The 24958-nt window shown below is 42.5% G+C and overlaps 1 protein-coding gene across 1 annotated transcript in view; it reads left to right on the top strand.

Annotated features, from left to right (window-relative positions):
- PIK3R6 (phosphoinositide-3-kinase regulatory subunit 6) overlaps window positions 1-24958 on the top strand; it is a 48924-nt gene that overhangs the window by 13409 nt on the left and 10557 nt on the right. The window contains exons 4-17 of the mRNA XM_048491935.1: window positions 446-529; window positions 2475-2566; window positions 4623-4691; window positions 7565-7697; window positions 9723-9792; window positions 11913-12096; window positions 15601-15754; window positions 18181-18273; window positions 18923-19367; window positions 20909-21008; window positions 21144-21266; window positions 22385-22495; window positions 22986-23076; window positions 23787-23857. Coding sequence (XP_048347892.1) covers window positions 446-529; window positions 2475-2566; window positions 4623-4691; window positions 7565-7697; window positions 9723-9792; window positions 11913-12096; window positions 15601-15754; window positions 18181-18273; window positions 18923-19367; window positions 20909-21008; window positions 21144-21266; window positions 22385-22495; window positions 22986-23076; window positions 23787-23857 — 1820 coding nt within the window. The remainder of the gene's footprint in view (window positions 1-445; window positions 530-2474; window positions 2567-4622; window positions 4692-7564; window positions 7698-9722; window positions 9793-11912; window positions 12097-15600; window positions 15755-18180; window positions 18274-18922; window positions 19368-20908; window positions 21009-21143; window positions 21267-22384; window positions 22496-22985; window positions 23077-23786; window positions 23858-24958) is intronic.

Genomic DNA, 24958 nt, shown 5'->3' with positions numbered 1-24958 from the left:
GTTTCACATCTCATCTGCAGAAAGTGGTAATTTTTTAACCTATCACTAATTGTGTATACATTTTCAGAGTAGCAAAGAATAGTGTTTATATGCATTGATAAACTTAGGCCTTAGTTTTCTGCATATTTTGGCACAGGAAATGAAAAGTATTGTATATATGGCATTGTACATAAATGTACTACAATGAAAAGTATTGTATATAATTGTATACATGGTTTTGATTAATAATCATTGGAGATATGCAGATACTTTTTGATCAAAGAACAAAATGGTTATCTACGTAATAATTTCTGTGCTATTTCATATAAATGCTCCAAACATTACATACCATTTTTGGAAGGGAGTTAAATTAATTTGAGGCTGAAAAGCCTCAGCTTGTAAGATACAAGGAATGAGAGAATGAAATGATTCAGTTCTTTACACTGTGCTTTTTCTTTTTCTGAAGAGGTAGAGTCAGATTTTCTCCGAAGTGTGCACGCTCTTCTCCGAGAACTTGATGGTCACCATCCAGCCTTCCAGAGTGATCGAGGTAAGAGCCACTTTTCTACTATGGCTTTCTGATCTGGTGGGAGTCTGAAGTGTATGTCTTAGTCTTCCTGACCCACTGCAGATCAGAGTAGAAGAATCCTAAACTTTTGTGTCAGAAGGCAGTTTTGCTGGCAGCCCCAGAGCTTCTGTTTCTAATGTCTACCTAATGGAAATAGCTACTCACAGATTGTCTGTAGGAAGGCTGCCCTGGTTCCTTTGAAGGGATTGAAGCTAAATTCCTATTTTTACATTCTCTTATCCTGTGCTTGAGTGCACCTGTTCAAATTCCAGATAGCAAAACATTGCTAGCCATATTATTCTTTACAGGCTTCAAAAGTATGTGGAAGGAGTATTTGTTCAATAGTGAAATATGTGTTTTGCTAGTATGAAGGCTTCAGGTAGCAGTATGGTAGGGAAGGGACTTTGCCTGACACCAGGCAAGTGTGATCAACTACACTTAATGGCACATTATTAGCGTAGTTACTTGTATGATGGCCATAATGTCAGGTAGCATCGCTGAAAGTGCCAGTGATTACTGAATCACAAAATATCCCAATCGCCTCTGACCTTTATGATGACAAGATACTGTCAGTGTACCATCTCATTGTTGCCGTTTTCTCTGTTGATTATATTGGCACCTAGGCCATCTCTATGTAATGGCTTCTGTGAGCATTAGAGGGAGCAAGAGCTCGAGTGATGGATACATATTCATGGCCCCATGTGACTGCTTGTAAGAATACTTAAGCCTCTGCCAGAGGCCTAGGGCAGGTTTCCCTCTATTTTGCTTTCCTTTATACAATTTTCCTTTGAAGAATAGACAGGGAAGTTCTCATGCATCCCATGACTGAAGTCCCTCCCTCATGCTCTCTTTTCCTAACCTTCTCAAGATTACCACTCTTAAGGAGCCATCCAGGGGTTGAAGATGGCCAGTGGTGGGATCCAAAAATTTTAGTAACAGGTTCCCATGGTGGTGAGATTCAAACTGTGGCGTAGCGCCAATGGGGCTGGGCGGGGCATGATGGGGCGTGGCCAGGCACTCTGGGGGCAGGGCATTCCTGGGCTGGGCTGTGGCAAGGACACAGCTGCTGTGCCAGTCCTTGGGCGGGAAACGAATGCACGCAGGCGCAGGCTTCCACGCACGCTGGTGCACCTCCTGCTAGACTGCTTCAAGTTCTGCGCGCTACTGCTGAGAGGAGGGGTGTAACTAAGGCAAAAACCACGTGGCAAAATCACCAATCAGTAACCCCCTCTCGGCACACACAAATAATTAGTAACCTACTCTCGGGAACCTATGAGAACCTGCTGGATCCCACCTCTGAACATGGCCCCCAGCTTCACGCCCAATGTTCTCTTCCCAGGCCCAGTGCCAGAACTCTAGTGGAATCCCCTCCCATCAGAGTTGTAAAGGCTTTCCATCCGTGACCCAGCTGATTGGAATGTTGTCACAGCCAGCTTGTAGGCCTCCAGGACAGTTTCTGTGGGGAATCCCACAGCCTTGGGCAATTTTTCTCCTGGAAAGGTCTTCCACAGTTCTCTCTTTTGGCCTTCTCTGGTGTTACCCAGTCAGCAGAGTCGCAGATTGCCTGTAGGGAGGGTGCCCTGGTTCCTTTGAAGGGACTGAAGCTAAATTCCTATTTTTATATTCTCTTATCCTGGTTTTTTTGAGTTACCCCAGAAACTACTTTGTCTTCTAAACAGAAACAGTACATTTCACTATAGAGACCTGAGTAAACTAAAATGACTATGGAAATTAATTCAGTTAATTGTGCACATTGTTTGTCCAAGTAAGTCTACAGAAACACACTGCAAATCGAGCATTCCTACATGAAAAGCATCTCCATGGTGCTGCTGACTTTCCCTCCTCTATCACATAATTGCAAGGTCCCACCCTTCCCCACTTACTAGCCCAATGAAACCCTGACAGTTGCTTTGACTTGGTCTCATAGGAATGTTGCGATGGACCTTGCACAAGAAAACTGACAGAAGTCCAAGCAGTGGAGTCCTCCTGGTCAGAATCTTGGTGAAAGAATTGGAAAGGGTAAGAATGAACAGCAGAAAGAAGGAATTGGAGCAGGGTTTCTAAAAGCAGAAGCCTATTGTTTATTGTTCACCCTTTTCCTGAACATTTCAAATGGGGTGTCAAGCTGGCTTTGTGCCTGCTAGGGCATTGAACTGCATTTTTACACATCACAGCTATGTAAAACGCCAATAGCTATCCCCTTCATTGTAATCCATGAATGTGAATCCTGCTCCCATCCACTATCAGAGAAGTGCCTAAACACATGTCTCTTGACTTTTTAACAGCAAGTACACCAATGTCCTTTGTTGTGAAAAGATTCAGAATAGCACCATGTATCTGAACATCACAGGCTTCAGAGAAGATATAATAAATAACCACATACGTGCCTATTTCAAGGTTTGCTATCTCAATCAACCAGACAGGGAACAATAGATCTTTCTGCCCTTTGCTTTATCTTGATTTCTGTGAAGACAAGGCTATAGGCTCCCTGCCTAGTACTGAGTATTATACTAGTGTATATCCACTCTGTACAAAAGCCGTCCTGGCCTGCTAATTGCCTGTAAAAGTTCACAAGGGGAAAAGTTAAGGGACTTCAGAGTGTAGAACTGCTTACAAGAAGCAGCCTTAGCTCTCTCCAACAACATTAACAGCATGCCTGATAAGGCGACAAGCAGGGCCCATTCTTCATATTGCGGCTTTTGTCACCATTCAGAAAGGGAACCAGCTTGTCCTGCAACCAGGAAGTGTTTAGTAATGTTTATTGTCCATCTTTCTGCTGCTTGAGCCCTTCAATTATCTCTTCTGCAATAACTCTTTCTGGGAAAGAACTAGCAGAACAGGCATCATGACCTATGACACACATGCTCATTCCCAATTGGAAAATTCAGCCAATAAATCATGACAAATGGAGATATTGGGGAAGAGTGACCTCAGCCTCCACGGACTCTTCCAAAGATCTGAATATCACATATGTACAAAGCATGGTACATACAAACAGTAGATACGATACAAGGTGCAGATCACATGGAGAATGTCTGTGTTCAGAACTTCTGGGTGAATGTTTGGAGGCTGGAGCCAGAGACAGTGGGCACAATCACCCCGATGTATTCATTCTACATGCTTTTTTGCCTGTATAGAGTCACTGCTGAATATAAGGTCTGCCTCTTTTTATATTGTGCCAAAATACTTCCACCGTATTCCTTTCAAGGCACTTAAAAGCATTGGTGACTATAAACTATTTTGAACTATTAAAAAAAGTATGGCATGTAAATTTTTTTACAAGGATTATCCATCAGTTATTCAGTAGTGTTATTATACAAAGTGCTTTCCAATATTTTGCTTCTCTCTACAATACTTGGTGGCAGTAGTAGCTCCTATTCCTTTTGTGTTACTTGGAAGACATAACAACTTGCCCAAGCCCAGTTAATGGCTTTGTAGGAATTTGAACATCGATCTCATTGGAATTGGACTCTCCCCTGTGCTATCTGTTAGAATGTCTAAGCTTCCCTCTCCCTTTCCCACAGTTTGAGACATAGGCCCAGCTCTTTAAAACCTTCCTCCTGTGTTTTATTTTCACATGTAATGACTTTCCCATTTACATAAATACTCCTAGTTCATGTTACTTGGTAGAGTTGCCAACTCAGGGTTGGGAAAGTTCTGGGATTTGGGCGTGGAGCCTAGGGGGTGGGGTTGAGGAGGAGAGGGACTTCTGCAAAGTCTGTTGCCATGGAGTCCGTCCTCCAAAGCAGCCATTTTTTCCAGAAGAACTCATCTCTGTCATCTAGAGATCACTTGTAATTTTGGACAATCTCCAGGTCCCACTTGGAGGTTTGCAACCTTAGAGGAAGGTGACCTTCTTCGCAACACATACCTTAGGAAAGATCTGACCAGCTCCATGGTAATATCTCTTGTAGAGCTGCCACTAGTTGGGGTGCAGCTATGTTTTTAAATAGCTCTACTGCTGTAGTGATCGGGTTGCTTGCTCTGCTTTTCCAGGGATTGTGATAGTCACAAAGTGCCAAATTCAGTTTCAGCTTGTTAGAGGAGTTTGAACATAATTGTATGTTTTCTTCAGGCAGAAAGATGTGGCTATCGCCAATATATCATCCCTTTGCTTCATACACTGATGTACACGCTGGTGAAGGTGAGAACCACTTTTATGGGGCTGTAACATCTGGGGAATTCAATGCTGAACTCCACTGAGGCTTATGTGATGTGCCACGTTATACTGTGGACAAGTTTTCTAGCTTGGAACACTATGGTTGCTACTAGGACTCAGCCCCAAAATCTATTTTGAATGTGAGGACTAGATAAAATCAAGATTGGCTCTAAACATGTGTGGTATCCTTTTCTGTCACTACTGAGAAACTACAGCCATTGGTTTCAAGCCAAAATGTTTGACTTCTAGAATCTTCAGGTTCAGAAATGTCTAAGCACTGGATACTGACATATGAGCTCACCATCATAGACACAGACAACTGGGGCAAATGGATTTATGAATATTCTTTGTTTCTCCTCTTCTTCTACTGTGCTGATTATACTTTTCAAGCAATCAATTCACAATGTCTTTAAAAATCAATAGTAAAAAAACTGGATCATCCAGATGATTAATGATCCATGAATAACTAGACTTTTATAATAGTTGCATGTCTATGTACTTACAATATCCATATTTCATTTGTTAATTCTGTAAAGATATGTTCAGTTGCAATAATATCCTCTTTTTGTCTTTGTGTTCGGGTAATTCAGGAGAGGTGAACTTAACTATTCTCATTTTGGAAAATTGTATGAGATAAATATATATGCAACCTACTAACATATTTTTGTGAGAGTATGGATTAAATTACTGCAGTGTACTCTATGTAGGGCTGTCCTTCAGCACTGTTTGGAAGCTGCTATTGGTAGTGGTACAGAATTCTTTGATCACAGACTAGTTTATAGAGACAGTATCATACCATTCTGTTTCCATCTACAGGTGCTTCTAGTTTGCTTTTGGGGTCAATTGAAGATACTGGTATTGACCTTTAAAACCTTGTTTAGTCTGAGACCAACATACCTCAAGCACTGCCTTCTCCCGCATGAACCTAACTGTTCACTCTGCTCACCTTTGGCAGCCCTACTTCAGTTACTCCTGTCATCTGAGGCTTGATGGGTGGTAGCAGTGCCACACCCCTACCAAGGGGAGGGGACCCCCACTTTGGACCTCCTTGCCAGCACCATTCAGCCAACTAATGGGAGGTCATACCAGTGGGACACTGAGGCCTAGCCCGCACTTAGTTACCAACATATTATTTCCAGTGCTCACTGGAAGTGACATAATCACATTGCCAGTGATGTAGGGGTGCTCTGATATTTGGACAAAAGCTCTATGTAAAAATGGTTTCTGTTACAGAGTTTTTGCCCAGATACTAGACTGCTGGGGGTTCAATGCTATGGGCCCCCAAAAGGGTAGGGCCCATCTCTCACTGCCCCCTTATGCAAAGTTCCCCAAACCTGGATGGTGTCATCCAGAGATTCTCCTGAAGATACCCTGAAAGTTTTGTGACTGCGCGTTCAGAAATGTGTACCCCACAGACACCCCAGAAATTCCCCAATGACAGCAATACAGAAGTCACTGGCAGAACAAAGAATCTTGGGAAAATTTCTGGGAGCGCATTCTGGGGGCGCATTTTTAGACATATCAAGACAAAAATTTCAGGGTATTATCTGGAGACTGTCATGATGACACCCCTCAAGTTTGGTGCAGTTTGGATCATGGGGGGCCAAAGTTATGGACTCTCAAAGGGAACATAAGCATTTTCAATGAATGCCCTTTGGTTCTAGTATTGTGAGAAAGAGAAAAAAATTTCTCTCTGTCAACATTTTCTACCCCATGCATAATTTTATAGACTTCAATCATATCCCCACTCAGACGCCTCCTCTCCAAACTAAAGAGTCCCAAACGCTGCAGCCTCTCCTCATAGGGAAGGTGCTCCAATCCTTCAATCATCCTCGTCTCTCTGCACTTTTCTACTGATATCCTTGAGATGTGGCGACCAGAACTGAACACAGTACTCCAAGGCAGCGGTCGCATTCAATGCTTATATATGGGCATGATACCCGCAGTTTTATTCTCAATTCCTTTCCTAATTATCCCCAGCATAGAGTTTGCCTTTTCACCGCTAAGCCATGCATTGAGTTGACATTCTATGGAACTATCAACTAAGACGCCCCTTTCCTGGTCTGTGACTGATAGCACTGACCCCTGTAGCGTGTATGTGAAGTTTGGATTTTTTGCCCCTATGTGCATCACTTTACATTTAGCTACATTGAACTGCATTTGCCATTTCTTAGCCCACTCACCTAATTTATCAAGGTCGCAATCCTTTGTGGTTCTTACCACCCTACATAATTTGGTATCATCTGCAAACTTGGCCACCACACTACCCACCCCTACTTCCAGGTCATTTATGAATAAGTTAAAGAGCACTGGTCCCAAAACGGATCCTTGGGGGACACCACTCCCTACATCTCTCCATTGTGAGAACTTCCCATTTACACCCACTCTTTGTTTCCTGTTCCTCAACCAGTAGCCATCATCTCCTTAGCTCCCATTGGGAACAATGGGAGATAGGGGCACCCCTTTGAGGGTCCATAACTTTGGCCCCCCTGAGCCAAACTCCACCAAACTTGGGGGATATCATCAGGACAGTCGTCTGATGGTACCCTGAAATTTTGGTGCCGATACGACTAAAATGACCCCCTTCAGGCCAAAACATGAAAAAACAACAAAAAATAAGAACGCATCTGAATTTCTCGGATGTTCCCACAGGATCGGATGTATCCAAGCCTCAGGAGGTGTGAATAGGCCTAACTCCTTTAAGTTCCAATGAGAGTTACTCTCTTGACTTCAAGGTCAATTGTTGGTCTTCAGCACAGAGGTACTACTTGTTTCAGATGAGAACTGCTTTCCTTTGGATTGATGTGGCATGTTAAATTATTTCTGACTTGAATTTTACTCCCTCTTTGTTTCTGTAGGCACCTAGCATTCCTGACAATTTGTATGAGAGGGTGTATGATTTCTGCAAGAAATTACTCACCTTGCCCAAGCCTTACTGCACCATTGGACTGCACTATGCTCAGCAGTTAAAACTGGAAAGGACAATACCAGGTATGCAATATCTCTTTTGGTTTGTTTGATTCATTTCTGCAGTGCCTCAGAAGTGTGTATAGGGAGGGCTGCAGTGGCACAGCGGGAAAAATGGGAGCCTCGAGGGGCCAACAACAGGAAAGTGTGAAGAAAACCCCATGTAGAAGTTCAACTGCCAGTGCTCATTCCTCCGAACCTATTTTTTGCTTGTCATGATAGCAACATGGAGAACCTTTACTGTGTGGAAGCAGTTGGAGACACAAACAATTTTTTTCACTTTGTGATACAGAAAGAAATAACTGATATTGAAGAAAGATAGGGCAAATTGGAGATAAATCTCTTTCTTTCTAATAGATCCAGAAGGCCAGATTACCTGCACTCCTGGTTAAATGCTGTAACATGTAAGGCAGCAATTTTCTCAGTTATTTTGCTTCTGCTGGTCATTCTGTCAGCCATATCAGTTATATTTTTGGTGCTGCCTCCCAGGGAAGAGATACACCCTTTCCTCAACAACATGTTACTTGCTCCATGCTGTGATTTTTGTTAAAAACCCACCTTTAGAGTGGTGTGAAAATGATTAAAGATCAATTTGGACTTAGGTCTTTACTCAATTGGTCTTCCACAATCCATGGAACACTGAAAGCTATATGATCTTGCTTTCTGTTGGCACTTAGTTGTTCTGAAATGGATCTTCTGAGGACCCAAACTAGGGCCTTCTTGATGTGCTTAAGGATAACTCGAAGACATTGTGCATGTGACAAAATAGATATCTCTTCTGTACAGGAAATGGCATGTAAACCATCCAATATTAAAAAGTGTATGCCTACATTTCCCCCTTCATATTTATGGACTTGGAAAACTTTCTAGAGATGGCTTCTCACAGTTGTGTATATGAAATGTAATAGACCCATGATTGTGCTCCACATGTAGGAAATTCACCACATGTGAAACAGCCTTCTGGTAAGTAGAAAGCCAGATTCAGAGAAGTCCTTTCCATTACGACCCTCCTCCAAAATGTCTTGTGCTGCCTTTGACCAAGGCATGGTCGTCCCAGACTCATGTATATCTATTCTAGCCTACAGTTGAATCCCAAGGAAAAACAAAGGGAAGCACCTGTTTCCCTGTTGCTCACTTTTGTCAGCATTGATCAGCCCTAGACCCAAATCGCTGCTGGGATTCCTTGCCTGGAGCAGTGAGAAAACCACTGATCATGCTAAACAAAAACTTGAGTTCCCTTTAATGGAGACTGCCTGAAGGATATGTGAAAATACCCTACAAAGCTATTCAGCAACTCACTTATTAAAGAGTATCTCTATGCTTTTCTTATTCATTTCCATCCGTTAATTTATTGAATCACAAGATTAAGTGAACCTTGGTATTTGATATCTTTGATGAACTACCCAAATACCTTAGGTCATTATTTCAAGGAGACTTCAAACAGGAAAAGAACAATGTTCTAACTCAGTGCCATACACTGTCAGCCCTTTGGTTTTTACCCTTCAGCTTACTCCGAAAGACTTAAGTCTCTGGCTACCAAGGGTTAAATATCTGCAAACAAAAAGGCAAACAGAAGCTCTGGCTAGATGTTATTCAACTGGCAGAATAACTACCAAGAATTCCCCTCCTGTGCTGCATGTAATGTGGGCCCCTAAATCATAGGGAGAATTGTCATGCTAGTCAAGAATCTTTGGCACCAGAATGAGGAAAATCTCTGTAATTCAGAGGATTTTCTTGGTAAACATTGAATTGTGCCTCATATCTCTGAACCAGCCATCACCTGGAAGTGTTTCCTTACAACTTCCCCTTGGTTGAATTTGAAGTATAAGCTGGGCATTGACCTTTTCCCTTTGAAACCTTGATGGTTTTCTTAGGGCTAATTTCATGGCTTCTGGCTCTCAGGCCTTACATAATGTTTTATTTTTATTATTGAAATTGATTGCCTTCTGAAGATTTTTTATGATAGTACAGTTTACGATTGCACGGGTTAACAATTCCATAAACCTTTTATAATGTTATAGCAACATTCGTGCTTGTTTTGCTTATCAGGAATATTATATCAGAGACTGGTGACTGCAGAGCAAAATCTGAAGAATGACTCATTCCCTTATCAGGAAAAGTAAGTACTGGGCTTTCTACTTGACTTTGAAATGCCAGTTTCATTCTGCACTAAACTCAGAAATTATGCAAAGCAAAGAACAAGGCAATAACAAAACTCTGCAAAAGTATGTAAAAAGCCAGCATTCATCTAGACACATTTTCAGTTTGTATCTGTAATAAAGGGGTTCAGTAAGGATTTGTCAGACTTCAAGACTTTAAATATTTTGCCTCAAGAGGTAGCCAGATTCCCCTTTCTGTTATATAGAATCTATTGAATCTTGAAAGAGTGCCTGTACAGTATACACCAAAGGTGTATCTAGGGAAAATGTAGCCCAGTACAAAATCTGAGTCCCCCCTCCCCAATATAGGTGGCCGCCCTCCCTCACCACAACCAAACAACTTTTTTTGCACCAGGTCTCGAAGTCAGTGCATGGACCCGGGGGGAAGGAAGAGGGGTGAGGTGGGGGCGATTTTCTAACCACCATGTGACTAAATGGCCGCAGCCTGGGGACATTTTACCCCATATGTTCTCCTAGGCGGTACGCCCCTGGTATACACTGAATTCAGTGGTGATGCCTCTGAATAATGGGGTGAGCCAAATATTTATGGCAGCACCACATATTATGATTGCTTCTGGAAACACTAGTGTAAATGTGTGGACTTCATCCACACTTGCGTGGACCTTATTTATTTATTTATTTATTTATTTGTACATTTTTAATCTGCTCTACCTTCACAGATCTCTTTTTAATACTCCATTTTATCCTCACAACAACCTTGCAAGTAAGGTTGGGCTGAAAAAGAGTGACTGGCCCAAAGTCACTCAGGAAACTTTATGACAAAGCAAGAATTTGAGCTTGGGGCTCCTCAATCCTGGGCTAGCAACCTGTTGCAACTTCAAATACCTATGCTTGTGTATTAGGAAGCTCTTGACCAAACGCTTTGCCAGGCATGTGTACCAAGGTGTTTAAAAATGAATGCTCAAATGTGAGTGGTGTGCATATGCTACATGTTTTGTTCAGAGAGCAGTAGTGTGATACCTGTGCAACTGAAAGTGTGGTACTGCCTGATTGTTCTGACTGTGTGTTTGTGTGTATGTACACGTGCTCCATCAAGTCACAGCTGACTCAGAGGTGGGATCCAGCAGGTTCTCACAGGTTCCCGAGAGTAGGTTACTAATTATTTGTGTGTGCCGAGAGGGGGTTACTAATTGGTGATTTTGCCACGTGATTTTTGCCTTAGTTACGCCCCTCCTCTCAGCAGTAGCATTCAGAACTTGAAACAGTCTAGCAGGAGGTGCACTGGCGTGCGTGGCAGCCTGCACCTGCATGCATTCGTTTCCCACCCAAGGACTGGTGCAGCGGCTGCGTCCTTGCCACAGCCCCGCCCACGGATGCCCCGCTCCCGGAATGCCCGGCCACGCCCCCGTCAAGCCCTGCCCAGCCCCATTGGCGCTACGCCACAGTTTGAATCCCACCACATGGGAACCTGTTACTAAAATTTTTGGATCCCACCACTGAGCTGACTTGTGGCAACTCTGTAGGATTTTCAGGGCAAGAGACGTTCAGAGATGATTTGTCATTGCTTGCCTCTCTGTGAGCTGAGAAAGTTCTGAGAGAACTGTGACTGTCCCAAGATCATCCAAAAGACTTCATGTGGACAAGTGCAGAATCAAACCCAGTTCTCCAGACTAATGTCTGCTGCTCTTAACCACTACACCTCACTGATTATTGTGAGTCAACCAGAGTTCTGGTACAGCACAATTCATTGGTCTAGATTTGGTCCTTTTACTTCCAGCAGTAAGCTCTGCCCAGTGATGTGGAACTAGAAACTAACTTTTAGCAAACCTGTGGCTTTGAAAAAGAGTCATCATAAAGTGATATTGCTGAGGGGGGGAGGGATACACCAGGTGATACAAGACAAAGGTCCCTACTAGCATTTTAAGGAACTCCTGGCCTTGTGGTATGAGGTACTCCTGAACATAGTAGTTTCTAGGTTGGAACATGAAATTAAGTGTCTCCAGTTGCTTTTCATTTCTAATGTGAGTTCTATACTTTTGGCCATGAGAACTCCTGGTTTCACTTTCTACATTCTTCATTCTTCTCAGTTATAATAAATGTTGATCTTTATTTTTTTCAGGGTTTTTGTATTTGCAGATCCAGATTTGCTCTCTGAGACTGTATGCAGGGCAGTTGTCACTGAAATCAAAGCTGCTCGGACATGCCAGCACACCAGATCTTGCATGATCCATGTGATAGAACATGCCTTCCAAGAAGGGCTGAAAGAACACTGTGATTTTAGGACCTTGCAAGCAATTCTTCAGGTACTAGAAAGAGACCAGGAGTTATTGTGAGGCTGATGTTGGGTCATTGGATTAAGAAATGGGTGATGGCTGAAAAGAAATGGATTTACTTGAACCAGAATGTTATTTCCACATGTATCAAAAGAGGTGGAGTGGGGAGAAGTCCCAGGTTTTCAAAATGTTTCAGGTGTTTCACTTCTGCCCACTACAAGTTAGGACTGGCACAATAGTCAACTGATCAGACAAATATTCTCAGCAATCTCTTACCGTATATACTTGAGTATAAGCCAACCCGGATATAAGCTGAGACAACTAATTTTACCACAAAAAACTGGGACACTTATTGACTCGAGTATAAGCCTTCGAACTTGACTCAGTAGCAGCTAAAAACAGAAGAGTTGGGAGCAAGATGAGATTGAGTTGCTAAACAGAGTTTGCATTAGGGATGAGCAGCTTTCCAGCACTCTAGGAACACAAATGAACCACTGTTTTCCTCCAAATGTAGAATAATTCTGGGATTCATAGCCATGCCAGCCTAAACTTTGCTCCAAAGAAAGTCTTTGTCTTCAGCAACATCAGTATTTGGCAGTAAACTACTGTATGAAGAATTGTATTCATCTAGAATGCAACACACCAATAACCCTTAGGAGAGAAATGCCTCGGTTTCTTTTAACACACACACACACACAACCTAGTTGTAATGCTATGCAGGCTGTCCTTACAGCTTGTTTTTATGGCTCTCTGATGAGTTAGGAAAAAAGCAGCAACATGCTTACCGGATCCCCACAGCAGTCCCAGCTCCAGCCACCATCTTGGAATTACCGTATATACTCATAAAAATGTGCAGAAAAAGTTGACTTATACTCGAGAATATACGGTATTTTACCATGGTTAAATATTGCTTCATTATTCCATGAAGTCAAGAATACCATTTGGGTGGCAGCTTTTCCTTCTAAAAAAATCATCATCCTGTCATTTGGTGGCTAGGGCAGGGTGAGGGTTATACCCCTTAGCCTTGTAGCCATCTAAGCCATCCAGTTGACATAACACAGCAAATTCTATTAGCCAGTACTGTAGCTGCAGGCATATCCAAGCAGATTCTTAATATTTGCTGTTAATATGAAGACTTCTCATAAGCAAATTTTTTTCAATAACTTAATAAAATTGATATGATTTGTTTCTATTTTAATTTCATTTTTAATGTAGACTGACCCTGGTGATCCAGAATAAAATCCAAACAGCAGAACACTGACTCATTTGTAGTTATGGAAACATTATGAAAGACTGCTAGAAGTTATGTTCATTAATTCCAGTTTTTGTTACTGTTTCACAATGCCGGTTAACCAATTTGTTTTGTAATTAGTATAAATATCATATGATAATTAAAGTATTTGCTGCTGCTGTTGTTCTATCCTTGCCATTGGCAAGGTTCAGTCTGCTCCCGTTTGATCAAGGGCTTTGGGGTGCTGTCACCACCCTTATGAAATAGGTTGTCTAGCAAAATAACAGCTGTTTATACCCTTACCAATATTTTTGCAAAAGGGAGAGAGAGAGAGAGAGAGAGAGAGAGAGAGAGAGAGAGAGAGAGAGCAAAAATAACATCCCAATAACAAGAATAAAAACAGAGCTCTGCAGTATTTGGATGAGCTATGATAATACTGTATTCTGTTATGATGATCTTGTGTTTAAACAACATTAATTTTTTGGTGACATTTCTGGGATGGTATTTTTTTTCTTGTTGATCCTGTTTAAGTTGTAGATAATGTCTTATTTGTTCCCTTATTTATTCCATTTCTATCCCACTCTTTCTCAACACATTGAGTTCAGGACAGGTTCCAACAAATTTCTTGACAATAAAATGTTATGACAAAAATATTAATAATCATATTTAGAAGAGTAAAAGAATGCAATGAAAGCAAACGGAGCCAGCATGCTGAGTGAGATTTTATTTAAATGCTTTACTAAATACTACTAAAACAATTCTGGGAGATTTAACAAACTGGACAAAGCCCAAAGGCTGTGTCTCTGTAAATTTGGACAGATTTAATCTTTAGCCCCCTCCCTTCTTTATTGCTGAAGAACTGAAGGAGTCAGAGAAAAGTATGCAACCCATATTCCATTGCTTACCACTAATTCTGCTGATTCAGTTGTAATCTAAAGTCTTTTGAGTAATCCTGACCCTATATACAATGAATATCTTGCAAATTTCCTTCTTGAAATAATTAAGTGTAAATGATATATTTTAATGTTTTTATGCTTATCAACTGTAAATTGTATTTTATTCTCTTTTTATACTGTTTTAAATTTATGCCAGTAAAGGCTCATCCATCCATCCATCCATCCATCCATCCATCCATCCATCCATCCATCCATCCATCCATCCATCCATCCATCCATCCATCCATCCATCCATCCATCCATCCATCCAACCATCCAACCATCCAACCATCCAACCATCCAACCATCCAACCATCCAACCATCCATTCATACTACTAAAATAATATTGTAATCTTAATTAATAAAACTCAAATGGTGCTGAAACAACCCAGGCCAATCAAAAGGAAGGTTAGGCCAAATTAAATTTTAATAGAAAAACAGTACAATTTACAATAATGGATAACATGAAAGAGGAAAAGAGGGGGAGGGGGAAGGGAGAAGGTAGGGAAACAGCCACAGGGAAAGAGGAGAGGGGAGAAGGAAAAGGGAATCATTTTTGTTGAACTCTTCTTTCAGTGTTACTGAAAAGTGGCATATAAATAAAGTTAATGCTTTAAAAAAACTTGACCAGTATTTGATGGTCCAAACTGTTTTGACTGATCAGATGTTTAGCCTGAATTAGTCTTTTCTGGGACCACATATGTAATTACCACGAAATGAGCCCTAGCTGTTTATAGAATGGTTGTACTCAGAGCAAACAATCTCTCTAACAAAAGACAAATGCCTCAGGAGGGCTCTATCATTCTTCAGGACCCCATCTATTCAGAATCTGGAATTTCACCCATTCTTCTGTGTAAATAGTTACATTGGCTAATGAAAACCAAGTGAATCAGTCTTGATCGATGGCAGATTCTCTGGAGTTTTGTTACATTCCAACAAAAATATAAGCCTACATGGTTGATATTCCACCACTGTTTTGGTGGGCTCCTGGACAGTGATTTCTGGACTTAATGAATCTAAAAATTCTGGGAGTAGAAGATGAATTACAGCGTAAGACATTTTTAAAAAGTTTTTATCTTGGGAAAATTATATTGCAAGTAGAGCATTTTTATTAATGTAAGTTTGTAGCAATGAGGTAAATTTTTCCGAAGGTCATAAAAATAGTTTTTAAAAGAAATTTCAATGTGATACAAACTTTACTTTTTGAAGAAACCTGATACATGTGGTCACATTGTGATGCCATTAGCTCACAGAGCTCTCTTCCCTGTGTTCATTTCTACCCAGAGACGGACTTGTTTTCCAGTGGGACAAAGCTAATTGGGCATTTCCAGTCCATGATCTTCATTCCATTTCTCTCCCTATGACAGGCAAAGCCCCTAGATGTGATTGAGCACTGTTTCCAGCAGGTCGTAGCAGCTATGGAACATGGAAACCATGGAAGAGATATGAATGCAGAATACAATCAGTATGTTGAGGAACTGGAAAAAATCTATAGCGCATTATTAAGCACTTTAGGGAACGGTAAGTGGGTTCCTGAGAGAATGACATGAACACGCAATCTCTAGGCTGTGCTTGGAACTGAGTCCTGACCAGGGACGTAGGTATAGAATTTTTATGGGGTGGGTTTGGAGGGGCGGGGCTCAGGGGCGGGACTCCACCCCCACCCATCCCTGGGGTGTGGCCCCGCCTCCCCAAGCCCCGCCACCAGCCTGCAAGCCAGCCGGATCCCTGGAAAGAAAGTCTCGCCTCTTGTGACACCTGCTTTGTGAGCGGCAAGACTTTCTTTCCCGGGCTCCAGCTGGCTTGCAGCTTGCAAGTGTGCAATGCGGGCTATGCCTGTGTGGGTGTGTAACCTCAGCTTGTGGGTTCTGTGGGGCAGTACTTGGAATGAGTTGCAACAACAATTTTTAAACAACAAAATGGTTTACTTTTCTTTACAATTAACACTTTTAAAACATCAACATTTAACGTTACAATTCAAGGTCCTGTTCAGGTTGCATTTCAAGTCCTTCTATTTACAGTCTACTGATATTGCCAAGTCCAAATTCTTCTTTGCAAGTGGGTTGGCTCCTGAAGACTCCAAGGGCTTGATGAACAGGTTGCAACATGATGAAGGTCTCCAGGAGAACTCTCACCCATTACAACCACAAAAGAAACCCTGAAACAATAAACTCCAACATTTACAACATAGCAAAAACAACTACCTTCCCAGTAGTTCCCAATAATATTGCAATTACCTTAACAAGGTGTTAAGGGCTTATAGAAATCAAGGTCCGAGTCTGGTACCCTTGTCTTCTGCAAAGAGCTCTTTCAGCCTTTCTGCTGCTCTGAGTCTCCACCCCCTTACTGGGTCAACCCATTCTGGGCCAACCCATTCTGGGCATGGGGGTTACATTCTCCCCCACTAAAATTCTGTCGTCCCAACAGTAATTACAGTGCAACTCTTGAAATCATTCAACAATGATTTCCCCAGAGATTACTGTACTTGGAGGAACCACATTTGGTGCATCTGAATGCAGAACATTGTCTTTCCCTTGCAAGGCTTTCCAACTGTTCCAAACTTAGCTGCACTGGAAGTTTGCAAATGTTGCAATTCAGCCAATTAGTTTGCAGAAGGGATGGGGGGTTGCAACTGGAATCCCTTCCTTCATATAACTGCCAAACAGTGTTTCAAATTAATACAGCAACATCTCTTGAACTTACATAACAAAACAGTTTTATGGGGATCAAACCCCAACTTGCTGCACACTTCCATTGCAAGCAATTTATATTTGCAATCTCACTTCCAAGCCCCACGCTGGTTGTGTGCCATTTGTAACCTCAGCTTGTGGGTTCTGTGGGGCAGTACTTGGAATGAGTTGCAACAACAATTTTTAAACAACAAAATGGTTTACTTTTCTTTACAATTAACACTTTTAAAACATCAACATTTAACGTTACAATTCAAGGTCCTGTTCAGGTTGCATTCAAGTCCTTCTATTTACAGTCTACTGATATTGCCAAGTCCAAATTCTTCTTTGCAAGTGGGTTGGCTCCTGAAGACTCCAAGGGCTTGATGAACAGGTTGCAACATGATGAAGGTCTCCAGGAGAACTCTCACCCATTACAACCACAAAAGAAACCCTGAAACAATAAACTCCAACATTTACAACATAGCAAAAACAACTACCTTCCCAGTAGTTCCCAACAATATTGCAATTACCTTAACAAGGTGTTAAGGGCTTATAGAAATCAAGGTCCGAGTCTGGTACCCTTGTCTTCTGCAAAGAGCTCTTTCAGCCTTTCTGCTGCTCTGAGTCTCCACCCCCTTACTGGGTCAACCCATTCTGGGCCAACCCATTCTGGGCATGGGGGTTACAGGTGCACAGAAGCGCCCACCCCCACTGGACATGCAATGGGGGATTTAAACCCGAGAAACCCCCCTTACCTACGGCCCTGGTCCTAACCAACTGCTGTGGTCGGAGCTTCAGGATGACCTGTGGCAACAGTGTGCAGTGCTTTGGCTTTACATGATATAGTATTCTACATCCTTAAATCAATGTAGGAGGGCATCACAGGCTTCCCACACCATATTTGCGGTAGAATTTTACTACTCACCTGTGTTATATGGCACTTTAAATTTTATTGATTGGCTGGCAGGCAACTGTGCTAAACAAAACCATTTTTTTTTCAGTAGGAAAGATAGCATAAAAGTAAAGATTCTGAAAACAAAGATCTTTTTCTTGCTACCTGAGATCTCTGTTGTTCATAGATCTTCACAGAAGTTGCTCCCTATTGTACTAGAGTGTTTCAGTGCAAGGCTCGGTGAGAATCTGTCATCACATGTAGTGTAAAATCTCCTGGACTGTCATATCTCTCACTCATGTCCCTACACTGTAATCTGAATCTCTGTTTTTGACTGGCTGTTGCGTAGAATAGTATGATAACAAGCCCCTTGTTTTGTGCAGACGTGGAGGAGGCTGCATCAGATGGGAGCCCGGGCATCCCTTTGCCCAACCCCAACATCAGCTTCCACTTGTGGACAGATGAAGACCAGCTCTGTGAGTGTCTTACAACTAGGCTTGCCAACTCCAGGCTGGGAAATTCTTGGAGATTTTGGGCTGGAGCTTGTCAAGGGCAGGGTTTGGGGAGGGACCTCTGTGGGAAATATGCCATAAATTCTGCCCTCCAAGTCAGTCATTTTCTTCAGGGGAATGATTTTTATAGTCTGGAGATCAGTGGTAATCCCTTCAGATCCCCAGGCTCTACCTGGATGTTGGCAACCCTATTTATATATATATTGATATGTATTGTGACTTGTAGCTAACCCACCCTGCCAGGCCCAGCAGAAGCTTTTCAGCTGGCTGCTCTTTGTAGCCGGCTGAACTAAAGTAAGTGGGTGGGGCGAGGTGGGCACAGTGCCATGGGGGCGGGGCCCGGGCACCATTTTGCCCTAGGCGCCATGCCCCCCCCCCCCTCGGCGCCTCTGCTGACACAACATCTTGGTTGCAAGAGGCAGTCTAAACTATATTAAACACATACTACATACTTACACCTCTTTGGGGCACAAGATTAGATAGTCAGCCCTGGAGGAATAGGCAAAAGCTGTTTCAGTATAAATAACATTGACACAGTCCCCCTCTTTGTCCTATTGGGCTCCAAACTTTGTGGTAGTCTTCTGGAAGCCTCACAGCCATCTCCTCCTTTTAGGGAAAGAACTAGTGCTGTTCCTCCGCCCGCAGAGTCAGACCTGTGAGGAGATTTCTCTGAGTCAAGTACTGGATAGCTTTGAGATTCAAGACTTGGGACTTGACTATGACGACTGTGAGCAGGCACGCTTCTCTGTGCTGTCCACCGACAGTGGTATTGAGCGGGACCTCCCTATGCCCGATGATGAAGTTCCTGAGGCTGAGCACTCCAGACTCCAGAGGAAGGGGGGCGTAAAGAAGAGGGCTTCTAGTCTAGACTGCTTATCACTCCTACAGACTGGCTCCAATTGGCAAGGTGGAAAGCCTCCGGGGAAACTGTACCGGAAATATGGAGGTAGTGTCATGCAACCCATCGCTCAGATGAAAAGACTGCACACCGCTCGAGTCTTGGTGCTAGGTGACGATAGAGTTTTGGCACGCCTTGTCCAGGCCTATTACTCTTTGAGGTAAACTGACATTCTTTACTAGTTTGGGAAAATGCATTTCATAGGCAGTAGTGGGAATGGGTCTGGCAGCTTTTGAGCAGAGATTCATTGAAGCTCCTTTAGAACTCTGCAGATGCTTCTGAACACTGTAGATGTGAGTGCCTATCGATCATTTGATTAATGAGTTATTAATGGGAAAGCAGGAAGACATGTTATCATGCTAAGGAAGACTAATAAGGTATATTGGCTCGCGACTAGAGTATTTAAAGCACTACCTCCTTCCAGACATCCACTTGACCAGTAAAGATCCTCCTCTCTGTCCCCTGTTTGCATCTAGGGCTGCCAGCACCCAGGTGGGGTAGGGAGATCTCTCAGAATTACAACTGATCTCCAGACTATGGATCAGTTCCCCAGGGGGAAAACAGCAGCTTTGGAAAGTACAGTATATGCAGAGGTGGCCAACCTATGGCACTCCAGATGTTCATGGACTACAATTCCCATCAACTCCAGCCAGCATGGCCAATTGGCCATTCTGGCAGGGACTGGTGGGAATTGTAGTCCATGACATCTGGAGTGCCATAGGTTGGCCACCCCTGGATGGTGTTATGCCCTTGTGAGGTCCCTTTCCCAGCCTGGAGCTAAAACGCCGGTGAGCCAGATGACTTCTCTTTGAGGCCCCCCCTTGGGTTGACTGTACTGTCTTTTAGGGGTCAGTCTAAACCAGGGGTAGGGAACCTAAACTGCGAGAGCATGCGTAGCTCTTCTGCCCTTGCACCAATGTGGCTCCACAGGCGAGCGCGCATGAGCCCATCCTTGCCCGCCCTGCAGGCAGCAGGGCGGGCGCATCCATGCGCTTCTCAGAATGAGCGGAGTAAAAGGTTAAAAAAAACCAATAATATATGAGTGTTATCTTTATTTTAAATGTCAAAAGAAATTATTTTCGCTAAGGTTCCAGAAGTGTTTTTTCTTTTCACCTGCACTATGGAAGCGGGTCCAAATGAGCTCTTTGAGGGGTGTTAAAGGTTCCCCTACCCCTGGTCCTATGGCTTATTCTTTTAACCAGGCTATTATTTGATTAGGGGGCTGATCTTGTAAATTGTGTTCAATCTGCTCCAGCCTTTTGGGTAAGACTTTTAAAAAGCTGTTAAATGCGTCCTGTACTGATGCTATGGTTGAGTAGGTTTTTTTTAAAAAAAAAACATTAATTGTTAGTTATGAAGGGTTTTTAAAAACTTTTAAATCTTCCTGTTGTTTTCATTCGATTTTACTTATTAGCTGCCTTGAGCAGATTTTCCTGGAGAGGTGGCGTAGAAATGTTCTAAATAACGAACAAATAGTAAATCTTTCTGAAGTCTAATGGAAGAGCGAGGGAGAGGTTTCCAAGAGGTTTTATAGAGAACAGTGACACCCCTTTCCCTGGTTAGAATATAAGGTGGGTTTCTGAATTCCAATCCTTAATTCCAGAACACTGTATGCAGATGCCTTGCAATCTTCCCTCCTGCTGAAGATATGAAATTGCTGAGGTGGCAGTACTAAATGCTGTCTGTTTTTCTCATTCCCAGGAAGCGGGAGAGCAGACGTGCATATCTTACACCCAGGCTGAAAGTGCACTTTTATTATGTTCCTGTGATAGAAGAACAGTCCAACTCCTGCCCTGTGGAGGTATGTACAGTAGTGACTTCACTCAGAGCCTTGTTGGAAAAGAGTGAGTGTTCAGACTGTGATGGGGAATGAGGCATCCTTTTTTGCCACAATTCTGCACTAGGAGGATCTCCTGACATATTTATCCTGTTCCAGGAACACGCTCTGCCTGACCTTACAGAGCCTTGTGAGTTGGCTGCTTATCTTGGAAGAGCTGATCCATGGTACGAGAGCAATGTCAACACCCTGTGTCACATGATTCCGAAGCTGGCCACCATGGTAGGAGAGGAGCCCTTTCTTCTGCTTGTATTCCCTAGAACAGGGGTGGGCAATTATTTTTTCCATGGGGCCGCATAAGAAACAGAAAATATTGTGGAGGGCCGGGCCAAAAGGCTGAACTCAATTCTGCATAATATTTATTGTATTTCTTTATATAAAAAAGCAGTAAATAGCACTGTTTTGACAAGCGGGCAAGACTATGTTAAAGTTATGCAATGAAAAAGTGAGGTTGCCTTCCAAAAAATGTAATTTATTCACACAAATTTCTCAAAACAATGGTAGACAAAATGTTAACATTTTTTGCTATTTGTGACTCATACGGGCCAGTCAGAGACATCTGGCAGGCCGGATGTGGCCCGCGGGCTGTATAATGCCCAGGTCTGCCCTAGAAACAACAATGAGGCGTTCTGCCCTGTTCCTCTGATGATTTAAAGAACAAACAAAGCCTCCCTCACTGAGAATGGTATTTAGTCAGGAATGTGAGCTGTGCACCAAATTCAGAAGCTTGCTATGGACAAAGGCTTTTTTTACCTGGACTGAAATTTAGTTTTGTTGGAGGAAAGGCCAGTCCCTCTTCCTCAGCTTACAACCTGCATCCAGCTTTGCTAGGCCATTAAACTATCAATGGAGAACTGCAAGAACAATCACATACTGACATTGATCTCCCAGAAGTGTCAGCCAAAGAGTGGTGGAACTGCTCCTGTGTGGGTGGGGGAAGGCAGGGAGGAGCAGAAAACCCAAAGGAATGCAAACACACACCAGTCTGCTTCAATTTCCCTACTCAAGCAGAGGAAAAGTGACACTTTACCCACTTTCACAAACCACAGGGATTATTTGATCTGTGGCACAGTGAGTTTGAAAGGAAAATAAACATATGCACAACTGAAAATTTGACCCAAAGGAAATGTGGGCTTTACTGCAGGACAGATCACAAAAGTATAATTTACCACTGTAAAGATAAAGATACAGAGAAAGATACTGTAGGTGCCTGTGTTGTTCATGGCCTCCTGGAGGTGTTGGAATGTAGGGGTAGGGATTCCTACATGCCATGCAGGTGTAAGAATGGCAGGTAGCTTTACAAATGGTTTGGACTGATGCAGCTGTCTTCAACCATGCAGCCTTCTTCTTCAAGCAAAACGTCAGTCTCTGAACTGTTCATCATTGATGTAATTGCATATTATGTGCGTCTGGGTTTGCAGCCAATCTTCTTCCAAGTATATACAGTGAAGGTGAGTGTCCTCTGCCTTGATATGTAAGTGTTGAGAAGTTTGCTATTCATTCGAACAAAACTTTATATTTCCACTCTCTGCAAACATAGATTTGGATCCTATGGAATCTACACATAGGATGTGTGTAGATATGATTCTTTCCTACCTACCACCAGGAGCCCCACGAGTTTTTTTTAAAGCTGATGTTTGAGGCTGATGGGAACTGTATAAACAAATATCATACTGTCCAGCATGCTGCACTAAAGAAGAGAAAGGGGAGGGTACTTTCCTCTGGTACTCTCTTGTTCTTAGAGCAACTCACTGGGTTGTGTGGCTTTGTGTCCATGGATGTCCCACAAACTCCAGCATCGGCATTTTTGAAATCTCAGGGGACTTCCGTGGGAAAAGAGATAGAAAAGGACTATTTATTTACCTCTGCACCACATAGGATCCAAGCCTGTCTATTCTATCAGCAGGAATGATGCCCTGAAGCTTTCTTTTTGCCTTTCAGCTTTTCTTCCAGAATGCAAGTCTGGAACCAGCTGAGCACATCTTCCTCATAGAACTGCGTGTAACCCTGGAAGAATATGAACCCTCCAGAGGTCTGACTCTTATCTCAAGGGTCCCCAGCTATCACATAGCTCTTTTCAACTTAGGTTTATTTACAACATTTTATACATTAGTTTTCAACTGATGACTCCAAAGCAATTTACAAGAACAATAATTTATCAATTTAATCAACAATTACAAAAAAAGCAGAGCAGCAAACAGCAGATTTAAATAAGCAGGGGTTCAGAATTTTTCTCATCACTCTGGCTGTTTCTCAGGTACATGAGAAGCTTGAAAAAAGGAGTCAGCAGCTTAACTGGTTATTAGGAGATGCAGCCAGGTGTGTGTTCTTTTGTGACATCATCATCATCCCCAGAATTTATTGGTGCTGTCATTTATCCATGTGCATGTAAAAGTATCCAGCGCACAGTGTTTTTACTCAAACCCCATGGAGTGCCATTTGTTAGGAGAGGAAAGAAACACTGGGATAAAACATCCTGTTTTTCAATATTCACCAGTGGCGTAGCGCCAAGGGGGAAGTGGTTTGTGTGATGCACTGGGCACACGCTGGTGCGTGGATGTGGCAGAGGCATTCTGGGGCATTGGGGGGCGGGCAGGGGCAGGGCGTGGCAGGAGCGCAGGGTACATGCACGCCCCGGTACAGTTCCCCCTTGCTCCGACCCTGATATTCACCCCTCACTGTTAGTGTTAACTCGAAAATCCAAGTACTGCTACCCCAACTCACTGCAGTCTTCTTTTGCAGACAATCTGCTGATGAAGAAGAAAACTATGGTAGAGGTTCCTGGTGCAGATGTTACGCTCATGTATAAAAAGGTGAGAGAATTAGAAGTGTTACAAAGACCGAGCTTCTCATTAATATGGGTAATTCCTTGCTGAAATCACCAGCCACAAAGGATTGTTTGTAGTGTGGAATGTTGGGTAAAAACTAAGATGGAACTGAGCAAGAATGAACAAGAAATGGAAATTGTCATGAAATTCTGGCAATATATTTTACCTACATTAATAAAACTCACAGTATTGTTATAACTTATAACTTGCTTTCATCACTAGCCCAGAAAGTACAGATACCATGCCACTTTGTTAGATTTTCACAGTTATGTGGTCAGAAACCTTAAATATTCCAAATGATAAGATTACTACCAAGACTATTAGCTTGCCTTGTCTTTTATTCATTCACACAAGAATGCCCTGTCTTTTGGTTCCCCGTCTGTTTGCTGTGCTAACCAATAAAAGCATAAGGCATTACCTTAAGTAAAAAATTAATACAACTCATTGTACACCGTATGGCTGACATAATGATCCCTTATCTAAAATCAAAGTGATTTTAACCTACTTGGAATTCTGTAAAAGCAATGATTCTCAATGGTATGCTTTGGATCTACTAGAATGTTTTTGTGGATTAAAGGATCTCCACATGCAGAACCTGACTTTCTCATCCCCACTCACCCCTGGCCAAAATGCTCTGATAAGTGCAATCATACGAACAAAAGTTTTATTGCTTTTGCAGGGAACAACCTGTTAGTTTTATTTTGACACATTAGATGCCAGAATTCAGTGCAGAATCGTAGCACACAATTATCAGCTTCTTCGCCACCAGCTCAGGTTCCAGACCCATGTCTGCCCTGAAATCTAGGTCTGGAAAGCTTGCTGGAGAAAAACAGCAGAAGAAACAGAGTTCGAAGAGAAAAGCCATGGATGAAGGGGGGGGGGGGGTCTTGATTGCCTGCTGGAAGAAAAATGGCTGTAGAGGAAGTTGGATGGGGAAAGTAGTAGACAAAGCTACTTCTACATTAGAAATTGTATACTCCACAGGGAAGGAGAAGCAGATTTATTAGATTTTTCAAATATTACATAACATATGGAAACATGTCATACTCCAAGCTACAGAAAGAAACAAAAAGTCATTGTAATAGT

This window comes from Sphaerodactylus townsendi, linkage group LG03 (assembly GCF_021028975.2).
Source record: "Sphaerodactylus townsendi isolate TG3544 linkage group LG03, MPM_Stown_v2.3, whole genome shotgun sequence".
NCBI lineage: Eukaryota > Metazoa > Chordata > Lepidosauria > Squamata > Sphaerodactylidae > Sphaerodactylus > Sphaerodactylus townsendi.
Note: the sequence above shows the minus strand (reverse complement) of the source record. Positions and strands in the feature narration are given on the sequence as shown.